The sequence below is a fragment of the Theropithecus gelada genome, chromosome 1 (assembly GCF_003255815.1).
Source record: "Theropithecus gelada isolate Dixy chromosome 1, Tgel_1.0, whole genome shotgun sequence".
In the NCBI taxonomy this organism is placed as follows: Eukaryota; Metazoa; Chordata; class Mammalia; order Primates; family Cercopithecidae; genus Theropithecus; species Theropithecus gelada.
In genome coordinates, this window is record NC_037668.1 from 16311449 (window position 1) to 16328929 (window position 17481).

Genomic DNA, 17481 nt, shown 5'->3' on the forward strand with positions numbered 1-17481 from the left:
AGTCTTGCTCTGTTGCCCAGGCTGGAGTGCAGTGGCGCAATCTCGGCTCACTGCAAGCTCCGCCTCCCGGGTTCATGCCATTCTCCTGCCTCAGCCTCCCGAGTAGCTGGGACTACAGGCGCCCGCCGCTGTGCCCGGCTAATTTTTTCTATTTTTAGTAGAGACGGGGTTTCACCATGGTCTCGATCTCCTGACCTTGTGATCCACCCGCCTCGGCCTCCCAAAGTGCTGGGATTACAGGCGTGAGCCACCGCGCCCGGCCTACTTTTTTTTTTTTTAGATGGAGTCTCGCTCTGTCGCCCAGGCTGGAATGCAGTGGTGCCATCTCAGCTCACTGCAAACTCCACCTCACAGGTTCAAGCGATTCTCCTGCCTCAGCCTCCCGAGTAGCTGGGATTACAGGTTCGCGCCACCATGCCTGGCTAATTTTTTGTATTTTTAGTAGAGAGGGGGTTTCACTTTGTTAGCCAGGCTGGTCTCAATCTCCTGACCTCGTGATCCACCTGCCTCGGCCTCCCAAAGTGCTGGGATTACAGGCGTGAGCCACCATTGCCCGGCCACATTACATTATTTATTTATTTATTTACTTTTATTAGTTCAATAGTTTTTGGGGACGAGGTGGTGTTTGGTTACATGTTTAAGTTCTTTAGTGGACACATTACGTCATGTAATTATCCCAGGAAAGCTGTTCTCGGAGGCCCCAGCATGTCCCACAGCCTCCGTCTCTGGCAATCCTCCCATTTAGAGAGCTGAAAGGACTAGCGAAGCTCACAGAACATAGGTGGCAGAGCCGGGTATTGAACCCTCATTCTCCAGTTCTGACACAGGTGCATGTTTTCCACTTTAACAGGAGAGAAAAGTGAGGAGCAGTGATTACCACCACAGAAATATCCCTTCATGCTGTGTCCTCCGGCCTGATCTCGTCAGGGTGGTGGAGCCACTGCAGGTCCCTCCTTCGGGGATGTAGGAATCCCAGTGAAGGCCTTCCTGGGTTGGGAGAGAGGCAGAGGAGTGGAGGCAGGGCTCTAGCTTCAGTGCCCTGCCCCTACCCAGGCTCTCCGGGGAGGCAGGAAAGAGGCTGTATTTAGACTCGAGGGACCCAGCTGTGAGGCTGGAGCAGCTGCTGCATGGTGGGGCGGGGCGGGGGCTCCGCAGGGCTGCTCACCTGCTGCTCTGTGCAGGGACAGCCTCAAGCCCAGCTGCTGGGTTGCATCACCTGCAGCTAAAACAGCCACGGGGCCCAGGCTGCCAAAAGGCAACAGAAGGAGTCTAAGAAACCAGGCGAGGGAGCCTCCCTGATCTCTCTGTTGCCTTTTGGGAGCATAGAGCTTCCCTCTGAAGGTAACACCCTTTGCATTTTTCTCTCTTGACTCTTCATCAGCTTCCACCCCCAAATACTTGTGCCCTTCCTTCTCCACAGATATAAACAGTCCCTGGGCACTCTCCACCTAGGCCAGCTGGCTCTAATAAAGCAGCAGTCAAGGGAGTTTCTGGGCTGGGACCCCCTCTGGGGTGCAGGCTGGGGTGCCCTGCTGGTATGTGCCCCAACAGGTTTTTCCCTATCAGCCTTGAAATCAGCCTGCAGCCTGTCTGACCTGCCCCCCAGGGAGCTGGAGCCAGAGGCAGAGCCAGGTCAGAAGCTGGACTTTGAGACTAGGCCTCTGTGGTCCCACCTGGACCCACAGGGGAGGCAGTGCATAAAGCCTCCTGTGTTTGAGGCTGGGCCGCTGAGAGGCTGAGTGGAGTTCACTCACATGGGTTGAGGCCCAGTTCCTGGGAGAAGAGATGCTGGGCAGGAAGGTGTCTGCATGTGGGACTCTGTACAGCCCGGTCCTCTCCCAAGTCTGGGAGGGGCCAGAGTCAGACAACTGCTGGGTTGGTCCCTAAGAGAGGTCATCTGACTGGCTGTTCAGCCTAGGCTGCATCCCCGCCCCCTTTCCTCTACCAGGCCACACCAGAGCCGGTGCTCACACAGGCGAGCTACCAGGCCACAAGGACGACACCCACCCCGCCTCTGCACCTCTGAGTAAGTACTGGGCCTTCGGCCCCATGCCGGGAGAACTTGTTGATTGCTTGGGGGAGGGAGAAATGAGTTTTCCTTTTCCAACATGAGAGTGCCTCCTCTCCTGTCCAGGCATCCATGTACTTGCGAGAACCCTTGCTCACATCAGCTAAGAGATTGCACCTGCTGACCTAGAGATTCCCACCTGTGGCTCCTAGGGTGAGAGGCAGCCGAGCAGGTAGGCAGCTGTATAGGCGGGAATTGAGGGATTGAGGGTTGCTTGTCAGTTGGGGCTGCAGGTGGGGGAGATGCTGTTTGGAGTTGTCTCCCACTCTGCGTGCTTAATCCTGCCACCTCACCTCAGCTCCCCTGCACTGCCCCAGGAGACCCCAGCCAGGCCCCGGAAGGAGGGCCATAGACCTCAGAAGGGGGGCATCTACCCCGGACCAAGGCCTGAGGAGCCTCGGGGCTGACCCTGGCATCAGGGAGGGTTGGCGCCTGGTCCAGGAGCATCCCGCATCAATCCCCACTTCCTAAAGGAGTGGGGAGAGGTGGGGAAGGTGGGGGCTCCCCTCTTACCTCACCATTTCAGCTCCAGTTCTGGCTCCAACCCTAAGCAGGTTGATCTTTTTTTCTGCAGCAAGGATAGGAATAGGCGACTGGAACCCAGGCTCCAGGGTCTTGGGGGGTCATAAGGAGTCCCTGGAGGGCCAGGAAATTCAGCTCTGTGGGCTCCTGTTTCCTTCCCCAGGGCAGCCAGCAGTAGCACCATGTCTGCGAGTGGTGGGAAGATGGGACCGTCCCTCACCCAGGAGATCCTCAGCCACCTGGGCCTGGCCAGCAAGGTAGGGGCTGTTGGGATTTCAGAGATCACTTTTAATATCTCAGCTCGGGCTGTGAGAGGATGGGAGGCAGGAAAGTGGAGGACAGGCCCTGAGGTTATGCTGAGGTGGGGTAGGCAGCCTGGCCGTGGCCCTTGCCGACCACCTCGTGCTCCCACAGACTGCAGCGTGGGGGACCCTGGGCACCCTCAGGACCTTCCTGAACTTCAGCGTGGACAAGGATGTGCAGAGGCTACTGAGGGCCATTACTGGCCAAGGTGAGCCCCTTTCCCCCCGCACTTGAGGCTGCCTTTTAGAGCCAATCTGTAGACCAAGGAGGAGCCAGGAAGGAGGAACTAGTGATGTTGAAGAAACGTTTGTGGAACGCCTTCATTCTTGTATGTCAGGCACCACAGTAGGTGTGTCAAACCCGTTCTCACAACACCCCTGTGAGGCAAGGCTTATTATTTCCATTTTCCAGATGAGGAAACTGGGGCTCAGGGAGATTAAGAGGCTTGCCCAAAGTCACTCAGCTCATAATGACAGAGGTGGTATTCTCATCTAGGTCAGCCGATCCCTGCAAATCCTATTTTTTTTTACCACCACACCAGGCCACCTTTGCCTTGGTCTGGGTCGGATTTGCATGCTGTTTTGACAATTTATTTGCAACTTCTTTTGAGATAAAATGGAAGTGGGGGTGATACAGCCCCTGCTCCTTTCCTTCCTAGCCCTCTCCTGGAGTAGGGGCATCCCACTATGTAAAGACCCTGCTCACAGCACAGCCCTCATCTCGGTTCAGGCGTGGACCGCAGTGCCATTGTGGATGTGCTGACCAACCGGAGCAGAGAGCAAAGGCAGCTCATCTCACGTGCCTTCCAGGAGCGCACCCAACAGGTAAGGCCATGCTGACCTCCCACAGCAGTGGACTGGGGTGAGAAGCCCCCTGGAGGACTCGAGAGACAGCAACAGCCACTGAGGCCAGCCCCTGCTTCCTGGCTAAACAGGGCCTGAGATGAAAACCAGCCAAATCTTCCCAAACCTCCCCATGCTTCTGGAGCCCTTCCCCTCACCCCCGTGCCTCTGCTGTGGGGACCATTTCTTGTAGGACCTGCTGAAGTCCCTACGGGCAGCCCTTTCCGGCAACCTGGAGAGGATCGTGATGGCTCTGCTGCAGCCCGCAGCCCAGTTTGACGCCCAGGAATTGAGGACAGCTCTGAAGGTAGCAGGAGGGCAGACTTGCTGGGGTCTCTGGGGAAGGGAGAAGGCTGTCAGCCTTGCTTTTGCAAGATGAGAGTCCCCCTCTCGTCGTCCCATATTGTTCCTTAGAAGGAGAAGCAGCCGATGTCTGCCACTGTCTGCCATCCTAATGACATGGCCAGTCTGAGAGTAGACTCCCAATTTCTTGTAGGCCTCAGATTCTGCGGTGGATGTGGCCATTGAAATTCTTGCCACTCGAACCCCACCCCGGCTGCAGGAGTGCCTGGCAGTCTACAAACACGGTAAGAATATGGAGGGAGGGGTCCCAGGTGCCGGAGAAGGGGCTGTAGGACAGTCCGCTCCTCTCCTGTACTCCCCATAGGTGAGCTATCTGGCAACCTGGCTGCCTAAGTTCTATTCCCTTGGGGTCTTTCCTCTTTCCCCCACCAGTGCCTCAGTCTCCGCAGGGGAGAGAGCCAGATGTGATCATTAAAAAAAGAGAAGCAGGCCAGGCGTGGTGATTCATGCCTATCCTCCCAACACTTTGGGCAGCGGAGGTGGGTTTGTCGCTTGAGCCCAGGAGTTCAAGACCAGTCACAGGCAACATAGGAAAACCCCATCCATGCTAAAAATTCAAAAAAAACTAGCTGGTCACGGTGGTGCACACCTGTGGTCCCAGCTACTCAGGAGGTTGAGGTGGGAGGATCACCCGAGCTTGGAAACTTGAGGCTGCAGTGAGCTGAGATCATGCTACTGGCACTGCACGCCAGCCTGGGTGACAGGAGTGAGAGCATCTCTCTCTCTCTGTCTCTCTCTCTCTTTCTCTCTCTCTCTCTCTCTCTCACACACACACACACACACACACACACACACACAAAGAGAGAGAAGCAATGATTAACCATCTTAATCTGGAGCTCCAAGGCAGATTCCAAAGTGACAGTCCCAAAGGTACTCGAGTCACCTTCCCAGCCCCTTGCCGGTCCCTGCCATCACACCACATTCCAAGCTGAACCCAGCCGTGCTGCAGCCTGAGGGAAAGGTGGGAACCTGCCCTCTGAGTCATGGGTATCACCTTTCATGCCCCTGATGGCTGGCCTTGCTTGGCTACAAATGTCTCACCCACTAATTTGTGGCTTTTTCCCATCCTCATCTTACCACCCCTTCCCCTACTCCCACCGCTTTTTCTTGCTTTCCCCAATTTTCCTTTGATGTCTAATCTCAGCCTTTGTTCTTCTTTTGAGACAAGGTCTTGCCCTATAGCCTAGGCTGTACAGTGATGTGATCATGGCTCACTGCAGCCTTGACCTTCCTGGGCTCAATCAATCCTTCCACCTCAGCCTCCTAAGTAGCTGGGACTACAGGTGTGCCACCACCATGCCCAGCTAATTTTTGTATTTTTTGTATAGATGGGGTTTCGTTGTGTTGTCGAGGCTGGTCTCGAACTTCTGGGCTTAAGCCATCTCCTGCCTCAGCCTCTGAAAGTGCTGGGATTACAGGCATGAGCCACCGCCCCGGCTGTGGCCTATGTTCTTAATCCCTCTCCTACCTTCCTTCCTTCTTGCATCCGTTTCTCTCGTCTCCTTCCATTTCTCCCTTTCCTGCTCTTTTCCTTCCTCATAGCCCATCTCTCATATCATTTTTCCTTACCTCCAACAAGGGTGCCAGGTCCTAGCCATCTTGTGTTATAATACAGATTTCCCTAGCTCTTCTTCACTGCCTGGCCCCAACTCTGATAATGATTGCGTCCTACCCAGCAGGTTGGTGCTTGGTGATGAAGCCACCGCACGCCTTACAACTTAGAGATGTTTTTAGAGTGGCCATGATGGTACTTGTGCCTTACATCCTGGGAGCTAGCAGCCATCAAGCTACTCCAAGCAGGGGCTAGCAGGGCTAGCAGAGCTAGCAGGGCATAGCGGGTCAGGCATTTGGCAGGTCCTGGGGATACCTACACTAGGGAAACTCAGGAAGATTCAGAGAGCTCCTCACCCCACCCCAGATTTCCAGGTGGAGGCTGTGGATGACATCACGTCTGAGACCAATGGCATCTTGCAGGACCTGCTCCTGGCCCTGGTCAAGGTGAGGAGGACTGACCTGCAAGGAAGGGAGTCACATTCACCAGGCAAGGTGACACGCTGGAGCAGGGAGCATTGCTGTCCTATAATGGACAAGAGAGGACTTTAGGGGAGACCAGGCTTTGCTTGTTGGTCTGGAGATAAAAAGGTACCCTTCGAAGAGCCCTCTAAGAACAGTTTCTCCTCCTAGGGGGGCCGTGACAGCTACTCTGGAATCATTGACTATAATCTGGCAGAACAAGATGTCCGGGTGAGCAAGGGGTTTAGGAGTGTACACAGCCGCCTTGCACGTAAGATGCCTTCTTCCACCATATCTTAGAGCCGATGACCTACGTGTCCATTTGTCCTGAAAACCCATCCTTGCCTTGGAGAGGGAGTTCTCAGTTATGTGGTAGGGGCAGGAGGTGTCAGGTAGCGTCATAGCTGAAGCCTTTTCACTCATCTAGCCTCTGACTCCTGAACTCATCAACCGACAGATTCTTCTCTCATGAGCATTTGGGGACACAAAGCCTCCTCAGACCTTTTGGGGATTATTTAATCCTTGGGTACCAGGATTTTTCCAAATCAGTGAACAGAGCTATGAGGCTATAAGGGCAGAGCCCTCTCTTAGCCCTATTTCTTTCTTAAAAAACATAAAATAAATAAAAACAACTAGTAGGCCAAGCATGGTGGCTTATACCTGTAATCCCAGCACTTTGGGAGCCTGAACAGGAGGATCATTTGAGCCCAGGAGTCCAAGACCAGCCTAGGCAACATAGTGAGACTCTGTCTCCACAAGATATTTTAAAAAATTAGCTGCACCTGTAGTTCCAGCTAGCTAGGAGGCTGAGGTGGGAGGATCGCTTGAGCCTGGGAAGTTGAGGCTGAGGTGAGCCCTGGTCATGCCACTGCACTCCACCTTGGGTGACAGAGAGAGACCCCATCTCTCTCTGTGTCTCTCTCTCTCTCTCACACACACACACACACACCCCTAGTTTACGGGTTAAAATAAATTTTTTTTTTTTTTTTTTTTTTTGAGACGGAGTCTTGCTCTGTCGCCCAGGCTGGGGTGCAGTGGCCGGATCTCAGCTCACTGCAAGCTCCGCCTCCCGGGTTTATGCCATTCTCCTGCCTCAGCCTCCCGAGTAGCTGGGACTACAGGTGCCCACCACCTCGCCCGGCTAGTTTTTTTTTTTGTTTTTTTTTTGTTTTTTTTTTTTTGAGACGGAGTCTCGTGCTGTCGCCCAGGCTGGAGTGCAGTAGCCGGATCTCAGCTCACTGCAAGCTCCGCCTCCCGGGTTTACGCCATTCTCCTGCCTCAGCCTCCCGAGTAGCTGGGACTACAGGCGCCCGCCACCTCACCTGGCTAGTTTTTTGTATTTTTTTGTAGAGACGGGGTTTCACTGTGTTAGCCAGGATGGTCTCGATCTCCTGACCTCATGATCCGCCCGTCTCGGCCTCCCAAAGTGCTGGGATTACAGGCTTGAGCCACCACGCCCGGCCTTTTGTATTTTTTAGTAGAGATGGGGTTTCACCGTGTTAGTCAGGATGGTCTTGATCTCCTGACCTCGTGATCCACCCATCTCGGCCTCCCAAAGTGCTGGGATTACAGGCTTGAGCCACCGCGCCTGGCCTAAAATAACTTTTTCTGGCCGGTTGTGGTGGCTCACGCCTATAATCCCAACAATTTGGGAGGCCGAGACAGGAGGATCACTTGAGGTCAGGAGTTTGAAACCAGCCTAGCCAACATGGCAATACCCCATCTCTACTAAAAATACAAAAATTAGCCAGGAATGACGGTGGGCGCCTATAATTCCAGCTACTCGGGAGGCTGAGGCTGGAGAATCGCTTGAACCTGGGAGACAGAGGTTGCGGTGAGCTGGGATCATACCATTGCACTCCAGCCTGGGTGACAGAATGAGACTCCATCTCAAAAAAAAATCCTTTTCCACCCTCAATCCCATTTCCATGATGATGATGATAGATTCTGGAACATAATACCCATGGCTCCCTAGGCCCCACCAATGATCCCGATTCACTCCTCCCTGACTCATTCCTCCCTCTCAGGCACTACAGTGGGCAGAAGGACCTAGCACAGAGGAGACATGGGTCCCACTCCTCACCCAGCGAAATCCTGAACACCTCATCCGAGGTACACACAAGCCTTCTTGTCCCCTGGCTTGCTCTAATGATGAGTTTGGGTTGTGGAAGGTGTGGGGAGGGCCCATCCTTTCCAGTGATAATTAATCCCCCATCCATCTTTCTAACTGCCTCCCACACACACAAGTGTTTGATCAGTACCAGCGGAGCACTGGGCAAGAGCTGGAGGAGGCTGTCCAGAACCGTTTCCATGGAGATGCCCAGGCGGCTCTGCTCGGCCTAGGTAGGGGCCTGCTCAGGATTTGTGAAGTAAGTCTCTCTTGGGATGGGAGATTGTGGCCCTAGTTGTGAACCTCCATCCTTCCATCTTTGTTTCCAGCTTCAGTGATCAAGAACACACCGCTGTACTTTGCTGACAAACTTCACCAAGCCCTCCAGGTGAGAGGGGCACTCCTTTCCCTCCCCAGAACAGAAACCAGGGAGGAGAGAGGAAGTCTCAGCTTGCAGCTAATGTAACCATCCTATATGCACCATCTAAACCTCAAGCTGCGCTCCTTCCCAGGGCTTACGCACCAGGGCTTACACAGGGGTGGAAGAATGAGCTGCGGTGAGAACTAACTTAATTGAGGCCCTGAAACTAACATTTTGGCCTTGTTAATGTCTAGGTGGCCAAATAGAGATATGAATCTGCTCTGTAAGGTAGTGCCTTGTCCAGGCATAGTTGTCGCCAGAGTGATGGTGATAACACTAGCAAGAAAAATGACAAGGGCTGGCATTTTGCGGGTGCTGTTTGTGTGCCACGGCCTATCCTGAGCAGGGCACACACATTTCGATTAATCCTCACAACCATATCCATCCATATCTTATAGATGAAAAAACTGAAGCCCAGAGAAGTTAAGTACCTTGCTCAAGGTCACATAGCTAGTAAGTCATATAGTCTCCCTACACAATACTTCACGATGTAAGACATCTCCGGCCTCTGTGTCCTAAGTAGCTGGGATTACAGGCGTGCGCCACCACATCTGGCTAATTCTGAATTGTTTTTAAAAAGGAAAAACTCAGCCTCCCAAGTAACTGGGATTACAGGTGCCCACCACCACGCCTGGCTAATTTTTGTATTTTCAGTAGAGACAGGGTTTCACCATGTTGGCCAGGCTGGTCTCGAACTCATGACCTCAGGTCATCAACCCTTCTCGGCCTCCCAAAGTGCTAGGATTACAAGCGTGAGCCACTGTGCCTGGCCCATGTTATCCATACTTAAACTGCTGACCGTGCCTTGAGTGGTTCCACCAATAGAATCCAGTCATTCTGTTGATTGAATTAGGTCTCTTATTAGTAGAAGTGTCCTCCAAAATCTATAAATAAAAAGTTCAGGAAGGGCGCAGTGGCTTACGCCTATAATCCCAACACTTTGGGAGGCCAAAGTGGACGGATCACTTGAGGTCAGCAGTTTGAGACCAGCCTGGCCAACATGGTGAAACCTTGTCTCTACTAAAAATACAAAAATTACCTGGGCGTGGTAGTGTGTGCCTGTAATCCCAGCTACTCAGGAGGCTGAGGCAGGAGAATCACTTGAACCCAGGAAGCAGAGGTTACAGTAAGCCGAGATTACGACACTGCACTCCAGCCTGGGCAACAAGAGCAAAACTCCATCTTAAAATAAATATATTAATTAATTAATTAATTAATTAAAACGTTCACTTAGAGAAAACATAAAATTCAAAGAGATAGGCTGGGCGCGGTGGCTCATGCCTGTAATCCCAGCATTTTGGGAGGCCGAGGTGGGCGGATCACGAGGTCAGGAGGTTGAGACCATCCTGGCTAACACGGTGAAACCCCATCTCTATTAAAAATAAAAAAAATAAGCCGGGCATGGTGGTGGGCGCCTGTAGTCCCAGCTACTCGGGAGGCTGAGGCAGAAGAATGGCGTGAATCCGGGAGGCGGAGCTTGCAGTGAGCTGAGATCATGCCACTGCACTCCTGCCTGGGTGACAGAGCAAGACTCCGTCTCAAAAAAAAAAAAAAAAAAAAAATTGAAGAGATAAAAGTAGTTATCATTGCCAGGTGCGGTGGCTCACACCTGTAATCCCAGCACTTTGGGAGGCAAAGGCAGGTGGATCACAAGGTCAAGAGTTCGAGATCAGCCTGGCCAACATGGTGAAACCCTGTCTCTACTAAAAATACAAAAATTAGCCAGGCGTGGTGGCGGGCACCTGTAATCCCAGCTACTTGGGAGACTGAGGCAAGAGAATTGCTTGAACCTGGGAGGCAGAAGTTGCAGTGAACTGAGATCATGCCACTACACTCCAGCCTGGGTGACACAGTGAGACTAAAAAAGTAGTTATCATTTTGGCAGATGGAATAGCTTTCTGTAGACTGGTTGAGAAGCCATCATGCCATGTTGATGATTGCCCAAAAGTTAGTAAATATAAGCAATTGTTCTATCATCCAGAGATTTCTATCTTGACAGTAGATTATTATACTTGCCCAATAAAGCCTATAAGATTCATTTGAAGAGTTGTAGTTATCTGTCCAAATTCCTGTCATAAATACAAACTATCCCAGCAGTAGATGGTTTTGTAGTGTATTTGGATTACAAGACCCACACTCTTGAGTGTAGGTGAAAGATTTATCTCAGAAGTAGTAGTTGGCGGGGCCAAGCATGGTGGCTCACGCTTTTAATCCTAGCACTTTGGGAGGCTAAGGTGGGAGGATCGCTTGAGGTTGGGAGTTCAAGACCAACTTAGCGACATAGCAAGACCTAGTCTCTACAAAAATAAAATTAGCCAGGCATAGTGGCATCTGCCTCTAGTCCCAACTACTCAGGAGGATGTGGTGGGAGGATTGCTTGAGCCCAGGAATTAGAAGTTACAGTGAGCTGTGATTATTCCACCACACTTCAGCCTGGGTGACAGAGCAAGATCCTGTCTCAAAAAAAAAAAAAAGAAGTAGTAGTCAGAAAATAACATAGGCCCATTTTTCTGATTTTTTTTTCTTTTTTTTTGGAGACAGTCTGGCTCTGTCGCCTAGGCTGGAGTGCAGTGGCGTGATCTCGGCTCAAGGCAACCTTCACCTTCTGGGTTCAAGTGATTCTCCGGCCTCTGTGTCCTAAGTAGCTGGGATTACAGGCATGTGCCACCACATCTGGCTAATTCTGACTTGTTTTTAAAAAGGAAAAACCCGGGCCAGGCGCTGTGGCGCATGCCTGTAATCCCAGGACTTTGGTAGGCTGAGGCGGGTGGATTATTTGAGGCCAGGAGTTCAAGACCAGCCTGGCCAACGTGGTGAAACCCCATCTCTACTAAAAATACAAAAATTAGCCAGGTGGTAGTGGTGAGCGCCTGTAATCTCAGCTGCTTGGGAGGCTGAGGCAAGAGAATCACTTGAGCCTGGGAGGCAGAGGTTGGCATGAGCCGAGATGACCCCACTGCTCTCCAGTCTGGGTAAAAAAGTGAGACCTGCCTCCAAAAAATAAACAGGCCGGGCACAGTGGCTCACACCTGTAATCCGAGCACTTTGGGAGGCCGAGGCAAGTGGATCATGAGGTCAGGAGATGGAGACCATCCTGGCTAACAAGGTGAAACCCCGTCTCTACTAAAAAATACAAAAAAATTAGCCGGGCGTGGTGGCCGGTGCCTGTAGTCCCAGCAACTCCGGAGGCTGAGGCAGGAGAATGGCCTGAGCCCGGGGGGCAGAGCTTGCAGTGAGCCCAGATAGCGCCATTGCACTCCAGCCTGGGCAACAGAGCGAGACTCCATCTCAAATAAATAAATAAATAAACAAATAAAAAATAAATAAAAAAGGAAAAAATCATGATACATCTGTATTATTCTTTTTTTTTTTTTTTTTTTTTTAGACCGAGTCTCACTCTGTTACCCAGGCTGGAGTGCAGTGGTGCAATCTCGGGTCACCGCAACCTCTGCCTCCCAAGTTCAAGAGATTCTTCTGCCTCGGCCTCCCGAGTAGCTGGGACCACAGGTGCCCACCACCACGCCTGGCTAATTTTTGTGTTTTTAGTAGAGACGGGGTTTCACCATCTTGGTCAGGATGGTCCTTAACTCCTCACTTCGTGATCCTCACGCCTCAGCCTCCCAAAGTGCTGGGATTACAGGCGTGAAGCCACTTCGCCCGGACTTCTTCTTTTTCTTTTTTTTTTTTTTCCTTTGAGATGGAGTCTCACTCTGTCACCAGGCTGGAGTGCAGTGGGGTGATCTCGGCTCACTGCAATCTTCACCTCCTGGGTTCAAGCAATTCTCCTCCTGCCTCAGCCTCCCAAGTAGCTGGGACTATAGTCGCCCGCCACCACATCCATCTGATTTTTTTATTTTTAGTAGAAACAGGGTTTCACCATGTTAGCCAGGCTGGTAGCGAACTTTTTTTCTTTTTCTTCTTTTTTGAGAGGGAGCCTTGCTCAGTCACCCAGGCTGGAGTGCAAGGCATGATCTCGGCTCACTGCCACCTCTGCCTCCTGGGTTCCAGCAATTCTCCTGCCTCAGCCTGCCGAGTAGCTGAGATTACAGGCGCCCACCACCACACCTGGCTAATTTTTGTATTTTTAGTAGAGACGGGGTTTCACCATGTTGGCCAGGCTGGTCTCAAACTCCTGACCTCAGGTGATCCACCAGCCTCAGTATTCCAAAGTGCTGGGATTACAGGCGTGAGCCACCGCGCCCAGACTGTATTTTTCTTTTATGAGAGATATGTAGATATATGAAAACACAGATTGTGAAGAATAATCAGAAAAACGACCTTCAGAAAATCAGCAACTGATTCAGGACAAATTTCGACCAATCTGTAGTAAAAATTAATGTTCCCAGTGAAGATCCTGGGGCCATATGCAATGCCAGGTATATAATTAGGCCAGGCAAGGTGGCTCATGCCTGTAATCCCAGCACTTTGGGAGGCCGAGGCAGGTGAATCACCTGAGGTCAGGAGTTCGAGACCAGCCTGACCAACATGGTAAAACCCCGTCTCTACTAAATATACAAAAATTAGCTAGGTGTGGTGGCATGCACCTGCATTCCCAGCTACTTGGGAGGCTGAGACAGGAGAATTGCTTGAACCTGGGAGGCAGAGGTTTCAGTGACCTGAGATTGTACCACTGCACCCCAGCCTGGGTGACAGAGTGAGACTCCATCTAAAAAAAAAAATTATATTTAAGTCCAGGTGCGGTGGCTCACACCTGTAATCCCAGCACTTTCGGAGGCTGAAGTGGGCAGATCACTTGAGGTCAGGAGTTTGAGATCAGCCTGGCCAACTTGGTGAAACCCCATCTGTACTAAAAATAAAAAAATTAGCTGGGTGTTTGGCACACGCTGTAGTCCCAGCTACTCGGGAGGCTGAGGCAGGAGACTCGCTTGAACCCGGGAGGGGGAGGTTGCAGTGAGCTGAAATCACGCCACTGCATTCCACTCTGGGCGACAGAGCGAGAAAAAAGAATACTTGTACAACAATGAGAGTATTCAGCTAATGAGTGACTCTTGCCCAGTTCTGTAACTTTAGAGTAACAAGCGTTGGAAGGAGAGAAGAATGGATACTGGGGAGCAATTGGCAATCTTTACGACAATACAAAACTAATGATGCATGAAAGTTAAAATGAAGTAGACATTAGGTCCACTGACAATTAGGTAATGAGTCTAAATGAATTGGAGCATCCTGTTTTACTTCATTTTTTTTTTGTTTTGTCAAAGGAGTTTATGATCTGTGGGGATGCCCAAAGTATGTGTTGTAGGCAGTTCTGGGAAGAGTCTTGTGAGTAAAGTGACTCAGGAAACTCTGAAAATGAGGATATTAGGAATTGATGACAACACTGGTGCACAGAAAAAAAACAGGAATTTTACAATTAAAAGTTTTTATTTAGAAATCTCTCATAAGAACACATTACTTAGTATAATCAATTATAATTCAGGATTTTGGTGACTTGTACCTGTGTTATTTCTTTTTTTTTGGTTTTGAGACGGAGTCTCGGTCTGTCCCAGGCTGGAGTGCAGTGGTGGTTACTCTACTACAACCTCTGCCTCCCAGGTTCAAGCGATTCTCCTACCTCACCCTCCTGAGTAGCTGGGATTATAGGTGCCACCACACCCAGCTAATTTTTGTAGTTTTAGTAGAGACCATGTTGGTCAGGCTGGCCTCGAACTCCTGACCATAAATGATCTACTTGCCTTGACTTCCCAAAGTTCTGGGATCACAGGCATGAGCCACCATACCTGGCCTGTTATTTCTCTTTTCTTTCTTTTTTTTTGGTTTTTTTTGTTTTTGTTTTTGTTTTTTTGAGACAGAGTTTTGTTCTTCTTGCCCAGGCTGGAGTGCAATGGCGCGATCTTGGCTCACTGCAACCTCCGCCTTGTGGGTTCAAGCAATTCTCCTGCCTCAGCCTCCCAAGTAGCTGGGATTACAGACGCCCACCACCATACCCAGCTCCTGCTTATTTTTGTATTTTTAGTAGAGACGGGGTTTCACCATCTTGGTCAGGCTTGTCTCGAACTCCTGACCTCAGATGATCCACGCGCCTCGGCCTCCCAAAGTGCTGGGATTACAGGCGTAAGCCACTGTGCCTGGCCTGTTATTTCCAAACTGAACCTTTCATTACTTTCTTTAGCCAAAAAACAGGCCTGCTGCATGTACAGGAGGAAGATAGCAACGTTGCACCCTAAGGGTCCAACTGGAGACACTAATATGCAGAGATGGGGCTGTGAGATGGCCCTATTGGGTTGGAATCAGAACCAGAAGTCACACAACCTTGTTCCCTATCACAGCCCCATCAGCTCAGTTTGGGGGTAGGGCAAGTATATCCTCCTTGGATATTCACTAACTTGAAAGTTAAAAGCAGTTTTCCTGGTTTTCATGCTGGCAGTCTTTACATGCACCAAATCTTTTCTAGCCTCCCTGAGATACCTATCTTTGGAGCTGCTCACCATCAAATTCTGGAGGTACACAGCTCTAAGCTAATGGTAGGGGCAGGAAAGACATGTAGAAGGAAATAAATACTCAAACTGCCCCCCATAGAGACTGATCTTTCCTGCTGTGTCATCTTCCATGAGGATGGACAAAGATAACTTTTGTCCCAAGATAATGTATAATGTATACTCTTATCCCTTGACTCCCACCTTGGCTCCACTTTCTGCAATAACCCTCCACGCCATTCAACCCCTACTCTCAGTGAGACTCTCACTAACCACCCCCCATCTGTTTCTTCCCCTACTAGGAAACTGAGCCCAATTACCAAGTCCTGATTCGCATCCTTATCTCTCGATGTGAGACCGACCTTCTGAGTATCAGAGCTGAGTTCAAGAAGAAATTTGGGAAGTCCCTCTACTCTTCTCTCCAGGTGAAACTTGGCTACTTCTTAGCCTGGAGCCCCAGGCCTTCACTCCTCACCTCCACCCTCACTCCCTGCACAGAGATGAGTATATTCTTGCCCCATAGAAAACCCAGTAGTCAGCCGTGGCTCACACCTGTAATCCCAGCACTTTGGGAGGCTGAGGCGGACGGATCACGAGGTCATGAGTTCGAGACCAGCCTGACCAACACGGTGAAACCCAGTCTCTACTAAAAATACAAAAATTAGCCAGGCATAGTGCTGCACACCTGTAATCCCAGCTACTCAGGAGGCTGAGGCAGGAGAGTCACTTGAACCCAAAAGGTGGAGGTTGCGGTGAGCCGAGATCGTGCCACTGCACTCCACCCTGGGCGACAGGGCGAGACTCTGTCTTAAAAAGAAAAGAAAAGAAAAGAAAACCCAGAAAAGAAAAGAAATGCAGCGCAGGACTCTGAGCTCCAGGAAGGACCCTTCCCTTCCAGATGAACTATGATGGACCAACCCAAAGGACGGGAGAGAGTACTTAGGCCATAGTAGTGGTGGATCTTTCTAACATTGAATTCCCTTGTCTGCAGGATGCAGTGAAAGGGGATTGCCAGTCAGCCCTCCTGGCCTTGTGCAGGGCTGAAGACATGTGAGACTTCCCTGCCCCACCCCACATGACATCCGAGGATCTGAGATTTCCGTGTTTGGCCGAACGTGGGAGACCAGCTGGGCCTCCAAGTAGGATAACCCCTCACTGAGCACCACATGCTGTAGCTTCTTGAGGTTGAAACTATTTCTTTAAAATCCTTTAATTTTCCTCATCTCAAAATTATATCTGTACCTGGGTCATCCAGCTCCTTCTTGGGTGTAGGGAAATGAGTTTTCTTTGATAGTTTCTGCCTCACTCATCCCTCCTGTACCCTGGCCAGAACATCTCACTGATACTTGAATTCTTTTGGCAAACTTCACTGTTGTTTGTGTTCCCTGATTGAAGTTTGGGTGGAGCAGGACATGGACCTGGAAGAGGCGTTGGAGTTGGAGGTGCCTTTGATGTGCACTTGGCTATTCAGCAGGAATCCTGTTTTGCCTTAGAGCTACAGTAATCAACTCCCACCCTCTCTATGTCTCCCCTCACCCTCATTCTCCAGGAAACTTCAGGCAAAATAATTGAGACACAGGCACCAGAACAAGGTGAGAAATGGTCAGGGGGAGCAAAGGACCATCTGTATGAACTGGGAAGCAAGCGGAGGGTCAAACTACCCTTCCCAGCTGGGAATTCTTGGGTTAGTGGAGAGTACAACCCTCAAATGCATGTGTCCAACCAGAGATTTGGAAACCCATCTCCCATGAGAGCACTATTTCCCATAGAAAACAAAAACAAAAACAGAAACAAAACCAGTCAGGCTTTGGTTCCCCCTGCCGGCTATATTAGAAATGACAGGTAGCTGGGCGCAGTGGCTCACGCATGTAATCCCAGCACTTTGGGAGGCCAAGGCAGGCGGATCACCTGAGGTCAGGAATTCAAGACCAGCCTGACCAACACAGCAAAACCCTGTCTCTACTAAAAATACAAAAATTAGCCGGGCACAGTGGGGCATGCCTGTAGTCCCAGCTGCTCAGGAGGCTGAGGCAGGAGAATTGCTTGAATCCGGGAAGTGGAGGTTGCAGTGAGCTGAGATTGCACCACTGCACTCCAGCCTGGGCAACAGAGACTCCATCTCAAAAGAAGGGGAGGGGAGGGGAGGGGAGGGGAAAAGACAAGACAGGTAACCACCTTCCTGCCTCTGACCCACCTCCCGCTTTTTGCATTCTTCAATTGGGTCAAATACTTAACCCCATTGCTTCAGGCTAAGGCAAGCAACAGATCTCAGGAAAGAAGGTTTTTTTCTTTTCCTTTTTCTTTTTTTTTTTTTAGACAGAGTTTTGCTCGTCGCCCAGGCTGGAGTGCAGTGGTGCGATCTTGGCTCACCACAACTTTCGCCTCCCGGGTTCAAGTGATTCTCC

At 50.8% G+C, this 17481-nt stretch overlaps 1 protein-coding gene across 1 annotated transcript; it reads left to right on the forward strand.

The window, feature by feature from the left end:
• Positions 1–1669: 1669 nt before the first annotated feature.
• Positions 1670–16445, forward strand: ANXA9 (annexin A9). The gene is made up of 14 exons (XM_025391394.1): positions 1670–2026; positions 2135–2240; positions 2754–2847; positions 3005–3101; positions 3623–3717; positions 3929–4042; positions 4232–4322; positions 6017–6096; positions 6283–6342; positions 8139–8223; positions 8359–8454; positions 8551–8609; positions 15379–15501; positions 16068–16445. The coding sequence occupies exons 3-14, from the start codon at positions 2773–2775 to the stop codon at positions 16128–16130; spliced, it is 1038 nt and encodes a 345-aa protein (XP_025247179.1). The 5' UTR covers positions 1670–2026; positions 2135–2240; positions 2754–2772; the 3' UTR covers positions 16131–16445.
• Positions 16446–17481: the final 1036 nt, after the last annotated feature.